Below are 14,404 nucleotides of genomic sequence, written 5' to 3'. Positions count from 1 at the left end.
TGCCAATCAACCTATCCCCAGGTGCATGTCTTTGGAGGGGGGAGGAAGCCAGAGTACCCGGTGGGAACCCACACAGTCACAGGGAGAACATGCAAACTCCACAGAGAAAGATCCCAAGCCCGGGATTGAACTCAGGAGTACTCAGGACGTTTGTATTATGAGGCACATGCACTAACCCCTGTGCCAAATTTGGTGCACAGCCTTAAAGGGGAACTGCACTTTTTGGGGAATTTTGTCAATCATCCACGATTCATATGTGAGACAAGAACACATATGTCTTTCTCTTTCCTGTGCATTCTAAATAGTGAAATACTGCTTGCAATAGGCAATTAACAATGCAAGCAATGGGAATATGATCTATTCTGCCTATAAAAACCTCCAAAAACCTCCAATATTGGTTTATGTACATGCTGTAAAAATGTATGTAAAGTAGTAACAGGTACACTCGTGATACCATGTAATATATACAGTATTTAACTCGTTTTAAAAATAACCGTAACTTCTTTCACAGGTTTGTTGCTATGGGCTCTGTGAAATCAATGTCAACAACAATGGCAAAGAGAGCGCTTTCTTTGTTAGATTTAATGAGGGCCTTTGAGAACAGAAGAACATAAAATGGTGACTTACTATGCCTGCTCTTACTGGGATGCGGACTGATGAGATGGTTGTATCTTTCAGCACTTATGCTCCCCTTGAGCTGTTACATTCAGAAAATTCCTCACTCCACATATAAAAAATGCTTCGTTGTGATGTTGCAATGGTTTTATCTTGCGTTCCTTTTGTTGATGCTTTTACAAACTCAAAATTAATTCAGCAGCAGCAGCAGCTCTTGCTCCTTCTTTATTTTGTGATGGTAGTAATCAACGTTATTGACAGCTAAAGATAACTAGTAGCTAAAAGGTAATGTCTCACGACACCAGAAAAGTAGTTCTACAGTGTTAGCTCTGACAATAATAATGTCGCAATAGCGTGGTTAGTATGCAGGTTACAGGATGTAAATTGAGTATTTTTGGTGTCTTTTCTAGGTATTTTGGGTATTTTTTAAGCGGAAGAGATTAATACCAATTACCTGCTTTGTTAACCCTCTCGTACTAGCATTTTTCAATATTTAGAACGCACAAATATGGAAAAAACTTGTGTGTTCCTGTCTCAAGGATAATGGACGATGGACAATATAAAAAAAAGTGCAATTCCGCTTTTAGAAGGTCATTCAATCCTGATGGAGACCTGTCCGTCATCAAGTAAAACATTGCATTGATGTTAATCAGCCCAACATACTAAAAGTTGAAAATACCTACGGAACTCCTGAAACAGAGAACATCACAAATACCAACACAAAAAAACCTACTTAAAAAACACTGTTTAAAAGCCCATTGCTATGTTAGTGTGATTAATTAACCTAAGTCAAGTACAGCCTAATGTCTTCTACAAAGAGACTCGAGAAAGGACACACATACACCACAAATGGTGGAGAATACATTTAAAAATGTTATTTTCTGTCTGTCCTCACATCTCATTGTAGAGATGACAACTCAATTAAGCTCCACACAGGCTGAAGTTTTTATCTTCCAGTTCCTATGGCAACTGTAGCATCATCCTGTGTTTGGTTCTTGTTCAATTTCTCCAAGCAAATAACAATATTGTCCTCCTTCCTCAGTGACCTCAAGTGTCCTCAAGTGTCCACGCTGCTTATTGCACGAGTACATATACACTTCCAAAAAAGCAAAGAGGAATGGTACTGAAACAGAAAAGGTACAGAACATAGGGCCAATCTGACATCTTGCCAAGACTACAGCTCCTTATGGTTAACAATGATTTATTTTCTGGTGCTTTGTGTCCCAAGTAAAGGCATGAGGGCTTTCCAGAAATTAGATAGCAAATCATTTCATTGCATTGTTGGACTATCATTTTTTCTTTTGTAGGGAGAATGACCAAAAAACAAACTAATCTACATCCAATCAGCATTCTAATTAGCACGGCAAATGGAGAATTGTGACCTGTAATCAGCTTCTTTGTGACTCATTATCATGGATATTATGATTTCCTCTGACCCAAGCGAGAACAGGTGGCGGGGTTGAGGCGAGGGTTGGCAAAAAGACAGACCTGAAGGTATGACGGCATTCCAGTCATTACAGTGACATTCCTCTACTTGCCACAGAGCTGCCCCTGTCTGCCGACTCTCATCCCAGCACCCGTGAATGGTCACAGACCTTCCAATAACCTTGCTCTTACCATTTAATTTTCCAGGTGCCACATCCTACCTGTCAGGAGAAACCCTCTGATCCCCGCTCAGCCTTACTTTCCCTAAATGTCAGATAAGACAGCTTGAGCTATTTATTCTGTACCTCAAAGTACGACAGAGCTAACATTTCCTTTGCCCCGACATTCTGGATACGGGAGTTGGTAAGCCTCCAAAAAACGAATCAAAGACGAATGCAGAGGAGCAGAAGCCTTTTAAATATCTGTCTACATTGGGAGTGAAAGGATATCAGTCAGGGCCTGATCCCGGTTCAGTATGGCCGTCTGTAAGTCATCTTCCAAGGTCATAAGTCTCTCACCGATCAGCTCACAGCGCTCTGCCAGGTCTGCTGCTTCATCCTCACTGGACACGTCCTGCTGAGAGGAGACAACAATGGGAGAAGACAACATTTTGGACTTCATGCCACTATTTTGATGATAATTCCATTAACACTACATATTTCTTCATTTGAACTGTACTTAACAAACATGATATGTTGTTTATCAACAAAATGGGACCCTAGTTTTTGTACGCCCCACATTTCCAATGATTCGAAAGTTCACAAATATTTTCGCCGACCTCTCAGAAAATAACTTACCATTGGACCAAGCAAAGTTGCAAATGCCAGCACATTGATAATAAACAAGGTAGGAGTGGGTACTGAATTCAGTACTCTGTACGTACCGACTGAAGTTTGTCGGTATTACCTGGTATCTATTCATGTAAAATCAGGCAGTGCCATAGTTTTTTTGTATTCTTTTGTTGCTCATGTCGGCACCGTCTTAAGAAAACCAGTCAAGCACTCATTCATTTGACGTGCTCAGTGGCCTTGTGGTTAGAGTCCGCCCAGAGACTGGAAGGTCGTGAGTTCAAACCCCAGCCGAGTCATACCAATGGGATAGTATAAAAATGGGACCCATTGCCGCACTACTTGGCAATCTTTAAGGTCACCAAATGATTCCCTAGCGCTGCCACCGCTGCGGCTCACTGCTCCTCTCACCTACCAGGGGGTGAACAAGGGGATGGTTCGAATGCAGATGATAATTTCACCACACCTAGTGTGTGTGTGCCCATCGTTGGGACTTTAACTTTATTACTCAACCTGCAAAGTGACGTCGAACAGCCCATCTTACTGTAAACGCTCCAAAGTTAGGCTAAATTTTAGAAGAAAAGATTGCAACATGGCTACCCGTATAAAACTGTAATGTTGGTATTTTATCAAGAGGAGTGCATACGAGCAAATTACTGATATATTTGAACACAAAGCATGCAATTACTATCAATGAATGTCAAGTTTTCGGAAAATGCCGATCATCCCAGGAGCAGTCAGTCATCTGCCGTCAATACAACAGGTGCTAACTGACACCGCATATAATGTTAGCGCCATTACCTGTTCAATTGAAATGAATGACTTTTTCTTTAAATGAGCATGACGAGAGACAGATTCTGACTGGTTCCAAGATGGCCAGTAAGTACGTAGTCGGTACTTCTCTCCTTGCACGCATTTGCCACAGTGCTCCTTAATTTCGGCAAGTGAATGTTCAATTGTAGTCAGACACACAATGCATGTTTTCCCTCAACCAGATTTTCACAGTCCTTTCCATTATACAGGTGAAAATCACAACATTCTAATATTATATAAAAGTTCATTCATGTCAACAATCGAACTTCAAATGTAAAACTGATATATGATTATAACTCATTACATGCAATGTGAGATACAGTATGTCAATTATAATTTTGATGATCATGACTTGCTGTTTTAGAAAACCCCAAATTTCTGAGATTTTCAATTCAAGGTTTTATAAAGCTGTGAGCCATATTCATCAAAATTATATCACACGAACACTTGAAAGAATGTGAGTTGCATGTTATGAGTTTATGTCAAGAAACCTTTGCACGATACTCAATTTTTTGGAGTTCACCAGTATATTTTCTAGGAGATGACAAAGAGCCTTAAAAGTTTTTAAAATGTTACATTCTTGTGTAGTTTATTTAGCTAGCTTCTACAGAAGACTATTTCTTATATATATATACACATTTGTTTTTTTAAAAACAATTATGCTACATATGTGCCTCTTAAAACCTAACTTTTGGCTTTGAAAGGTCATGTTACCTCTAAACCACGGGTGTCAAACTCTGGCCCGCGGGCCAAATTTGGCCCTCCCTGTAATTTCATTTGGCCCTTGAGGCAATGTCAAATTAACATTAGAGCTGGCCCGCCGGTATTATAAAGTGGCAGTTTTGCTGTAACACCACATTCACTGCTAATACTCATACATGTCAACCTTCCCAATTTTCCCAGGAGACTCCTGAAGTTCAGTGCCCCACCCGAAAATCTCCCGGGGGAATCCATTATCCAGAATTTCTCCCAATTTCCACCCGGACAACAATATTGGGGTCGTGCCTTAAAGGCAGTGCCTTTAGCGTTCTCTGCAACCTGTGGTCACGTCTGCTTTTCATCCATACAAACAGCGTGCCGGCCCAGTCACATAATATATGCGGCTTTAGCACACACACAAGTGAATACAAGGCACACTTGATCAACAGCCATACAGGGCACACTGAGGGTGGCCGTATTAACAATGCCAACACTGTTACAAATATGCGCCACACTGTGAACCCACACCAAATAATAATGACAAACACATTTCGGGAGAACGCCCGCATCGTAACGCAACAGAACAAAAACCCAGAGGCCCTTGCAGCACTAACTCTTCCAGGACGCTACAATATACACCCCCCCCGCTACCACCAAACCCCGCAGGTCCCTATTAAAAGGGTTAATTTGTTCAACCTTGGCCTGTGGCTTTGTTCAGTTTAAAATGTTGGCCCACTCTGTATTTGAGTTTGACACCCCTGCTCTAAACTTAACAAAATTGATGCTAATCCACTTTTTTTTTTTTTTTCAAATAAGAATCAATGAGAACAGAGAAGGAACTGAATCTTTTAGCAGAATCAACTATGGAATCGGAACCGGAAAAATCTTATCAATTCCTAACCCTAAATGTAAGGCTCCACTTTTCGAAATGCGTTGGCTCGATGCTACTGTATGTACTGATTATGCAAATACAGTGGTACATCATTTCATGCAGTATGATTTGATCCCACATGCATTAGCAGCATGTCAAAAAAGCATTCACCCACCAAACTTGTGAGAATGTGAGCATGACCAGCAAAAAAAATATGCAGTGCATGCATAATTGGACATCCACAAAGAAAGCGGCCTTGATGCGGAGGGGCTGCACAGTTGGAGGTTCCTTGCCTTGCACCCCTGAAGCAAACTGGCATTTTTACAGTAATCAGTCCTAATTTGCATATTTTTGGATCAGCCAGCTTCCTAAGCCAAGTCAAAACTTGCAGTGTGCAGCAGCAGTCAGTGTGTTTCCAGTTTATATGCACTAAATCACTCGAGATTCCCAAATGAAATCAGTTTGTTCTTTGTTTTACATGCGTACGCAAAGTTATTGTTTACATGTACTATATATAACTTGACTATTGGTCAAAAACTGTGTGACTCCCATATGCTAGAGGACAATTGTAGCCATTTCAATTCATTAAGCTATGTGGGATTGTAGATAGAGAAAGAAAAAAACAAATAAACTAAAGATTAGTTCAACATTTTATTTATATTCTGATCAAATTAATGAAGTAAAATAAATTTAAAAAAGCACACTAACATAACAATGTACAAATAATTTCAATTTACATGCTTTCAAGTAAAGTAAAGCACACACAAGGATGCACCAGTTATTATATGCTCCAACTGTAGTATTAGAAGCTGTCAAGTTTTGAATTTACAAATGAATATTGGTGTTCGCGGGCACAACTTTCTAGCATGAGCAGTAGTGCAGTGTTTTTCACGCAAATTTTGGACAACAAGTAGTCATTATATTTGCAAAAGAAATATATCACTTGACATGTAGAAGTGATTTACAAACTGTTCAGCTCTGTATTGTGGAGTTATTTTTTTAAGTTTGAGGTGGCCCAGCGCTTCACTTGTTCCACATTTTGTTATGTTACAGTCTTATTCCAAAATGAAATAAGTCCATTTTAGTCCTCAAAATTCTATAGACAACACCTGATAATGAAAATGTGATGTTTTTTTTTAAATTGCAAATTTACTAAAAAACGAAAATAAATCTTGTGTATGTAAGTGTTCACAGCTTTTGCCCAATAGTTTGTTGATGTACCTTTGGCAGAAATTACAGCCCCTAGTCTTTTTAAAATACGATGCCATAAGCTTGGCACACCTATCTTTGGGCAGTTTCACCCATTCCTCTTTGCAGCACCTCTCAAGCTCCATTAGGTTGAATGGGAAGTATTGTTTTTCATCCAGGATGTGTCTATACATTGTTGCTTACAATGTAATTTCTGCCAAAGGTGGATCAACAAACTATTGAGCAAAGGCTGTGAATACTTATGTACATGTGTTTTTTAATTATTTACATTTTTAATAAATGTACACATTTTAGAAAAAACTAAAAACCTTTTCACATTGTCATCATGGCATAATGCCTGTAGAATTTAAAAAAATTATTTATTTGATTTTCGTACTAGGCTGTAACAAAATGTGGAAAAACTGATCCGCTGTGAATACTTTCCAGATGCACTGTATACTGTATGCTCACAGCTGATCACAGTGATCGACCTGAAATTGATCAAGATCATACAATCTATCAGATCAATTTTTAGGCGTTGCAGCGGCACCTGAATGAATGAATGTGACAGAACGTACGTGTCATAATTACGACGATCAACTGGATTAAAAAAAATACCGCTAGCCAAATCATTTGTGCAGAATTTTCACGGCCCTCATGGACCGACCCAATTAGGAATCGATACCAAAATATACCGGTGCTTAGTATACATCCCTACTCCTTACAGTACAGAATCTGACTTCCAAAAACTGCCTAGTATTCCATTGACAAGATGCCATGGTCATAAGGACAACAGGAAACATCCAAGACAATGTACTATATTGTGACCTGGCCAAGCTGCGGGAATGTAGCAGCAGTGCATGATGGGAAAGTCAAGTTGGTCGGAGAGCATAGTGTAGTACGGCACTTGAGCATTGAGTGAATGGAACCAGCCATAATTAGAGCAGCCTCTTTTGAAGACATGGTGTCCTAGTTTCTTTCTACTTATTGGACATGAAGAACACACACATATACAAGAGTACACACACACACACATACATACACACGCACGCACGCACATTCACGCACGCACGCACACACACACACACACACACACACACACACACACAGCCTATGTTCCTGTCAAGAAGTCAAATGTGACTCATGGCTTCAGGTAGAAAATATCAACTCCCTACAGCTCAGAGGTGTCACGACAATCAGAGGAAAGTCTCTATTGTATCTTGTGCAAAAGAAAGCACTCCCTTTTCGACGATGTCACGCTGCAACACAAATGTACAAACTCCAACAAAGCCAGAGGCACCGGTGTGTCACTATAGACTTGTCATCTCCAAAGTGAGTGAGATTAACAGTCCAGGTAACGATTACAGATAAAGACTTCAAGATAACATTATGTTCTTGTTTGTGTTCGTGCGTCTTCACTTCATGTGACGTTGGGATTCATGTCCTCCATCAACAAAAGGAAAGCTGGTCGAGTGAAAGAATTACTGAGCTGTTTGTTTTCAGGCTGTAAAGGTTAGCAGCTTCTTTAGCAGATAAGAGCGCCATGTTTGTGGAGCTGATTGATTCTATACCCAAGCCTCCAGCCAGGCCTTGCTTTAAGTCAATACAAAAACCACAAGCTCAACGTAGACCGGCACATTCTTGATAGCTTTGTTGGCAACGTTTAGTTTTTACAAAGATGTATCAAACCATTCAAGAGTTGTTACTGTGATCGATACAATGCAATCTTTCTTGCTCTTGACAAATAGGATTTCAGTGTCGTGTCAAACTGCATAAAGGAGAGTTGCCAGCACTCACACTGATTGTGGCAGTTTGATGTACATTAGTGCTAATGTTAGGAGACTGGGAGTAAACAAAGCAGGCATAATCAAATGATGTAGAAATGCAATACTCAGATGCACAAAGGCCTTGTCATACTCATCCAGCTAATTAGGAGTCAAAGGCACGTGTAACTGCTGGGCTCACAGGGGTGTCGTTCAGCCAGACGCTATGCAGTGCAATCACACAGCAACCTTACTTCCACAATGATTTTTGTGAGTAATCTGTTCCAAAAATAAATTTACCATAAGAAATAATGCAAATATAATGAATCTGTTCAGACACCCAAAATATTAACAGAACACATTTTATAGAGAATAGTTATAGTTTTACATGTATACTGGAGTTATGTTCAAGAACGCATGGACAACATCTTTGTGTTCACTGTCATAAACTTGCGTGTCTGTTGTTGGCGTGACCCCAAGATGCAGGGACACCAGGAAACGTGCAGGTGCGATGGTCCCTTTGTTTAGACCTGTCAGGCAACTAGCATGGAGACAATCAAAGTATAAAGAGCGCTAAGGTGTGCACTCAGCAGAGGTGGGTAGTAATACGCTACATTTACTCCGTTACATCTACTTGAGTAACTTTTGGGTTAAATTGTACTTCTAAGAGTAGCTTTAATGCAACATACTTTTACTATTACTTGAGTATATTTATAGAGAAGAAATGCTACTTTTACTCTGCTCCATTTATATACATTCAGCTCGCTACTCGCTACTGATTTTTATCGACCTTTTAATGCACGTTTTGTTTGTTTTGTTTTGTCAGACAGACCTTCAAAGTGGAATCTATCACATGACTGCGTTTCACCAATCAAATGCAGTCACTGGTGACGTTTGACTGCGTTTCGCCAATCAAACAGAGCCAGGCGGTCACATTATTAACTGCACACTTTTTTATTTTTATTTCATAAACCTTTCTTTATAAATTTCAACATTTACAAACAGTTGAAAATAATAATCAAAGTAAGTACAAAAACAGTACGAAACAGTATAAAAAAAACGTACAAAACAGCGCCAGGGGGTTGTAAATTCAAAGTAACTAAAATAGAATGCAAAAAAAAATATATATATATATATAAAATAAATAATGTGCAAAGCCATAGGCTCACTCAATCTCAGTAAATAACTTAAATTTGGAACACAGCATCATCGTTTTCACAGCGTTTTGGTTGTTAGAGGTAGAGTGTTTTAATGTAGAGTTCTAAATCTTTTTTAAAGGCACAAAAAACAAGTCGGGTATTGAGAAACTTACATTTATGAATATTGCCAATAGTACAATGAGGTTGCAAAGGTAAAATTCATTTTCAAATGTTTTTTCAATACAGTGTAAAACCAAATATATATTATTTAATGTACATTATTGTTTTAGTTGCTTAAGAGATATTCCTGGCTTTGAATTTGTTCATTGCTATTTTTATGTTTTTGTTCATTACTTGTTGCCGTCATCATTAAACGAACAAGTTACTCATCAGTTACTCAGTACTTGAGTAGTTTTTTCACAACATACTTTTTACTTTAACTCAAAAAAATATTTGGGTGACTACTCCTTACTTTTACTTGAGTAATACATCTCTAAAGTAACAGTACTCTTACTTGAGTACAATATCTGGCTACTCGACCCACCTCTGGCACTCAGCGAGATATGTCAAGAAACACCCATGTACAATGAAGCAGCTTCACCTGGCAAATAAATCTTCCTAATTGTAGCAGGAGACAAGTATGGAGAATCAGCGCTCTCACAGGAAGCGGCAAACAAAGGAGGAAGGAGCGCTGAAGACGGAAACAAACACCAAAAACGTGAAAAATACAACACAAAGTCTAACCTTTCATAACATTCAATCACACCCAAGCACTAGATCGCACTTTACAGCAGAACACGTCACACTGTCCTGACTTGGCAGAATGCTACTACTCCCAACGTTCCTTGGCCGAATGGTGGGTTATTTTGCTGCCGTGCTCAATTTTTTAAAAAGCACAGAGTATGGGTCACTAGTGCGTGGATGTGTTGTTTGTTTGTTTGTTTCACGCAATGTTTGGCCGTAGACAGTATACAAAAACTAGGGCAAATGAAAAGTGAGGCACAAGAAAACCGAGGTACCACTGTACAAGGTAAAATACAAACTTGCTTAAGTGTGCAACTAACTATCCTATATGACTTTGGGCGAGACTTGGAGTACACCCTGGACTGGTTGCCAGCTAATGACAGGGCACACCATTTACTTCCACACTATGAGAATTTTTGAGGCTCCAATTACCCAATCACGCCTGTTTATGGATACTAGCATGGGAAATACATGAAAACTCCATATGGAGATGTCAAGGCTAAGATTCAAACCCAGTGTCTTATGTTATTATATTGCCTGTTAATTGTAATGAGGATAATCAGCTTGCAAATACAAAAACAAACTGTAAAAGTATAAAATATACTTAGATTACAAAAGACATACTGTTTTTATTGCATATGTACCGTATTCATCCAAATATAAGACAGCTGATCTTTATCCATGAAATTTCATTATCACAATTCTCAGCGACTAGACAGCTATTTGACGACTCTTCTTCATTGATCACCACCATCATAAAATAAAAGTAGAGTGGAAAAACAAATAAAAACCCCGTTTCCATATGAGTTGGGAAATTGTGTTGGATGTAAATATAAACGGAATACAATGATTTGCAAATCATTTTCAACCCATATTCAGTTGAATATGCTACAAAGACAACATATTTGATGTTCAAACTGATAAAAAAAAATATTGTGCAAATAATCATTAACTTTAAAATTTAATGCCAGCAACACGTGACAAAGAAGTTGGGAAAGGTGGCAATAAATACTGATAAAGTTGAGGAATGCTTATCAAACACTTGTATGGAACATCCCACAGGTGTGCAGGCTAATTGGGAACAGTTGGGTGCCATGATTGGGTATAAAAGCAGCTTCCATGAAATGCTAAGTAATTCACAAACAAGGATGGGGTGAGGGTCACTAATTTGTAAGCAAATTATCGAACAGTTTTAGAACAACATTTCTCAACGAGCTATTGCAAGGAATTTAGGGATTTTACCATCAGCTGTCCGTAAAAATCATCAAAACGTTCAGAGAATCTGGAGAAATCACTGCACGTAAGCGATGATATTACGGACTTTTGATCCCTCAGGCGGTATTGCATCAAAAACCGACATTGGTGTGTAAAGGATATCACCACATGGGCTCAGGAACACTTCAGAAAACCACTGTCAGTACCTACAGTTGGCCGCTACATCTGTAAGTGCAAGTTAAAACTCTACTATGCAAAGCCAAACCCATTTATCAACAATATCCTGAAACGCTGGGCCCGAGCTCACCTAAGATGGACTGATGCAAAGAGGAAAGGTGTTCTGTGGTCTGACGTGTCCACATTTTAAATTATATTTGGAAACAGACGACGTGGTGTCCTCCAGAACAAGAGGAAAATAACCATTCGGATTGTTATAGGCGCAAAGTTCAAAAGCCAGCATCTGTGATGGTATGGGGGTGTATTAATGCCCAAGGCATGCGTAACATATACATCAGTGAGGGCACCATTAATGCTGAAAGGTCCATACAGGTTTTGGAGAAACATATGGTGTCATCCAAGCAACGTTAACATGGACGCTCCTGCTTATTTCAGCATGACAAGTGTTCCAACAGCATGGCTTCGTAAAAAAAAGAGTGGGGTACTTTCCTGGCCCGCCTGCAGTCCAGACCTGTCTCCCATCAAAAATGTGTGGCGCATTATGAAGCGTAAAATACGACAGCGGAGACCCTGGACTGTTGAACGACTGAAACTCTACATAAAGCAAGAAGAATTCCACTTTTAAAGCTTCAACAACTAGTTCCCTCAGTTCCCAAACGTTTGAGTGTTGTTAAAAGAAAAGGTGATGTAACACAGTGGTGAACATGTCCTTTCCCAACTACTTTGGCACGTGTTGCAGCCATGAAAATCTAAGTTAATTATTATTTGCAAAAAAAAATAAAGTTTATGAGTTTGAACATCAAATATCTTGTCTTTGTAGTGCATTCAATTGAATATGTGTTGAAAAAGATTTGCAAATCATTGTACTCTGTTTATATTTACATTTAACACAATTTCCAAACTCATATGGAAACGGGTTTGTAGATTTTATATGCTTATTTGTGTTTCATTGTATCCATTAAACCATACCCAATTGTATTTGCAATACATAAAGTGTGTAACAACACAGTTTAAACATCACAAAATGCCACAAATTCAGTCAGTCATTTTGAATATTTCGCTCCGTATATCTTTGGCAATTTCCGTAGATTCTACGCCACTTCTGCACTCTGGCCATGTTATCAGATCAGTCATACTGGAAATACTCACAAATTTGAAAGAGATGTGGCGTTTATCAGTCCTTATGTTAGACAACAACATATATGCTTGGCTTTTTTATGCATTCAAAATTGTAAATAAATAGCTAACAATTGGGTCAACAGATCACGGTCCTCTGTTACGCTCATTATGCTCTCTCTAAAAACACACAGAAAGTGACAACAATACTCCATTTACATGTCATGACCTGAAAACTAACCAAATATGAGTGATATTGTTATTATAAGCGCCAACGCAGACAGACTATTTTAATGGTGCATTGATATCAGTGAGCTAATGCTAGCTCACGTTGCCATTGTTGACACACTGAGCCGACGGCTGCATGTACTTCGTCTCAAATTTGCTAAAAGAAAATTCCAGATTATAATTCATACATCTCCCATCTGGTAGTGTCCATTTGTTGCCATGGACCGACAGACTGGTCGACTTTTACGTCTCAAAAATAGCAAAATACTTTAGAACCCAAAAGACGTTTCCTGCAGGAACTTTGTTTTAACCATCATGAGGATTGTGATTATTTCTTCATCTGAACGGAATTATGTTAGCATCCTGTCGATCGACATCCCAGCAAGATTGTAAATATTACAGTAAGTGTTTGTTTTAATGTGGTTTGTTATGGCTAGTTTGTATGTTTAGCACCTCGCAATACTGCGGATGCTATTGTGTCACAATGAAACGGCATCTCCTGGGTAGCAGTCGGCTTCTAAAAAACATTGGTCATCCTCTTTGTGTCAGGGCTCGAAAATATAATGTCCTGGGTCAAAATTTTTCCAAAAGTAATCGCTGTTGGCTCTCACAAAGTCTCCTTGATTAGCATTGTTAGTGATGAAGGGATCTGTGGTTCATGACGCGACGTCACACAAGCACATAACTGGCTTCCTCATTATCTCTCAAAAAACGGAATCTGTGAGATTGATATTATTATCCACAAACTTTAGACGTTTTTTGGTGACATAAATCAGATATATATGATAACAGCTTCAATATGGAGGCAGCTTGTTTTTCCACTCTACTGGTACTTTAAAACTGGCATCATAACTCCTCCTCCTCGTTCCTTTCTAACAAGTTTCTTTGTTATGGCTACTCTACCAAGTCAATGGTGCGTGTGAGTGACAGGCAGAAAAGCTCTGCAGTTGACGTTCGGGTTTTGAATAACACAATTAGAGAAATGTGTAACTCTGGAGAGACTCTTAGGAGAATAATAGACGACCTGAATCTGAAAAAAATAATGCTGTCTTATTTTATGTCAGTACAGTAATAACATGGAATAAGGCTTGTAAAAGGTGTGACTCCTGATAGAACCTAAATAAGTAAAGTGGATTTAACAACAGTGTAAAATGTAACAAACATCTGCTCTTCTTTCTACTACACTAATTCTACGAAACCATTTTGTTTATAATTAAAAGTATTTTGCTTGGGTGTGTAAAACGAGGATCAAATCAGACCAAATGGTCATCTAATACTTTTTTTGTTAGTTTGCCTCTACGGAGCAGAACGAGGATGGTACTAAAAGAACCTTGAAAGGAGAAAAGAACAATTAGAAGACATTAGAAGGAAATTGAGTAGTGCTGAAACACACACACGCGCAGACCAATCAATCTCCATTGTGGCGGTGGGGCAGCAGCTTGGCAGCAGCTAAGTGGAAATCATTTACTTAAAGTCATTATGGAAAGGAGAAAGAGGTCAGACAGTGTTCTTGGCAAAGAACTCAGCTCTGCCACAAAGCCCCAGCATCACAGCATCAAGATCAAGGTGGCACCTTATTTTTTTTACATACTGTAATAATACAAAGTTCAGACAAGCGGGACA

The 14,404-nt window shown here is 39.0% G+C and overlaps 1 protein-coding gene across 9 annotated transcripts in view; it reads right to left on the bottom strand.

Moving 5' to 3' along the window:
* Nucleotides 1–14,404, bottom strand: part of disc1 (DISC1 scaffold protein) — a 119,057-nt gene that overhangs the window by 24,877 nt on the left and 79,776 nt on the right. For 4 of the 9 annotated variants that reach the window (XR_009808113.1, XR_009808112.1, XM_061910653.1 and 1 more), the window contains one exon: nucleotides 2,490–2,616. Coding sequence is in view for 4 of the 9 variants with exons in the window: in XM_061910653.1 (XP_061766637.1) it covers nucleotides 2,490–2,616 (127 nt within the window). In the remaining 5 variants the exon portion in view is untranslated. Of the gene's footprint in view, nucleotides 1–2,489; nucleotides 2,617–9,529; nucleotides 9,993–14,404 lie in introns of those variants that run through there. The other 5 variants (XM_061910655.1, XR_009808114.1, XM_061910657.1 and 2 more) reach the window with 5 other exon arrangements.

Source organism: Nerophis ophidion, linkage group LG09, assembly GCF_033978795.1.
Source record: "Nerophis ophidion isolate RoL-2023_Sa linkage group LG09, RoL_Noph_v1.0, whole genome shotgun sequence".
In the NCBI taxonomy this organism is placed as follows: Eukaryota; Metazoa; Chordata; class Actinopteri; order Syngnathiformes; family Syngnathidae; genus Nerophis; species Nerophis ophidion.
The sequence above is the reverse complement of the archived record's forward strand: the minus strand, read 5'-3'. Positions and strand labels throughout refer to the sequence as shown.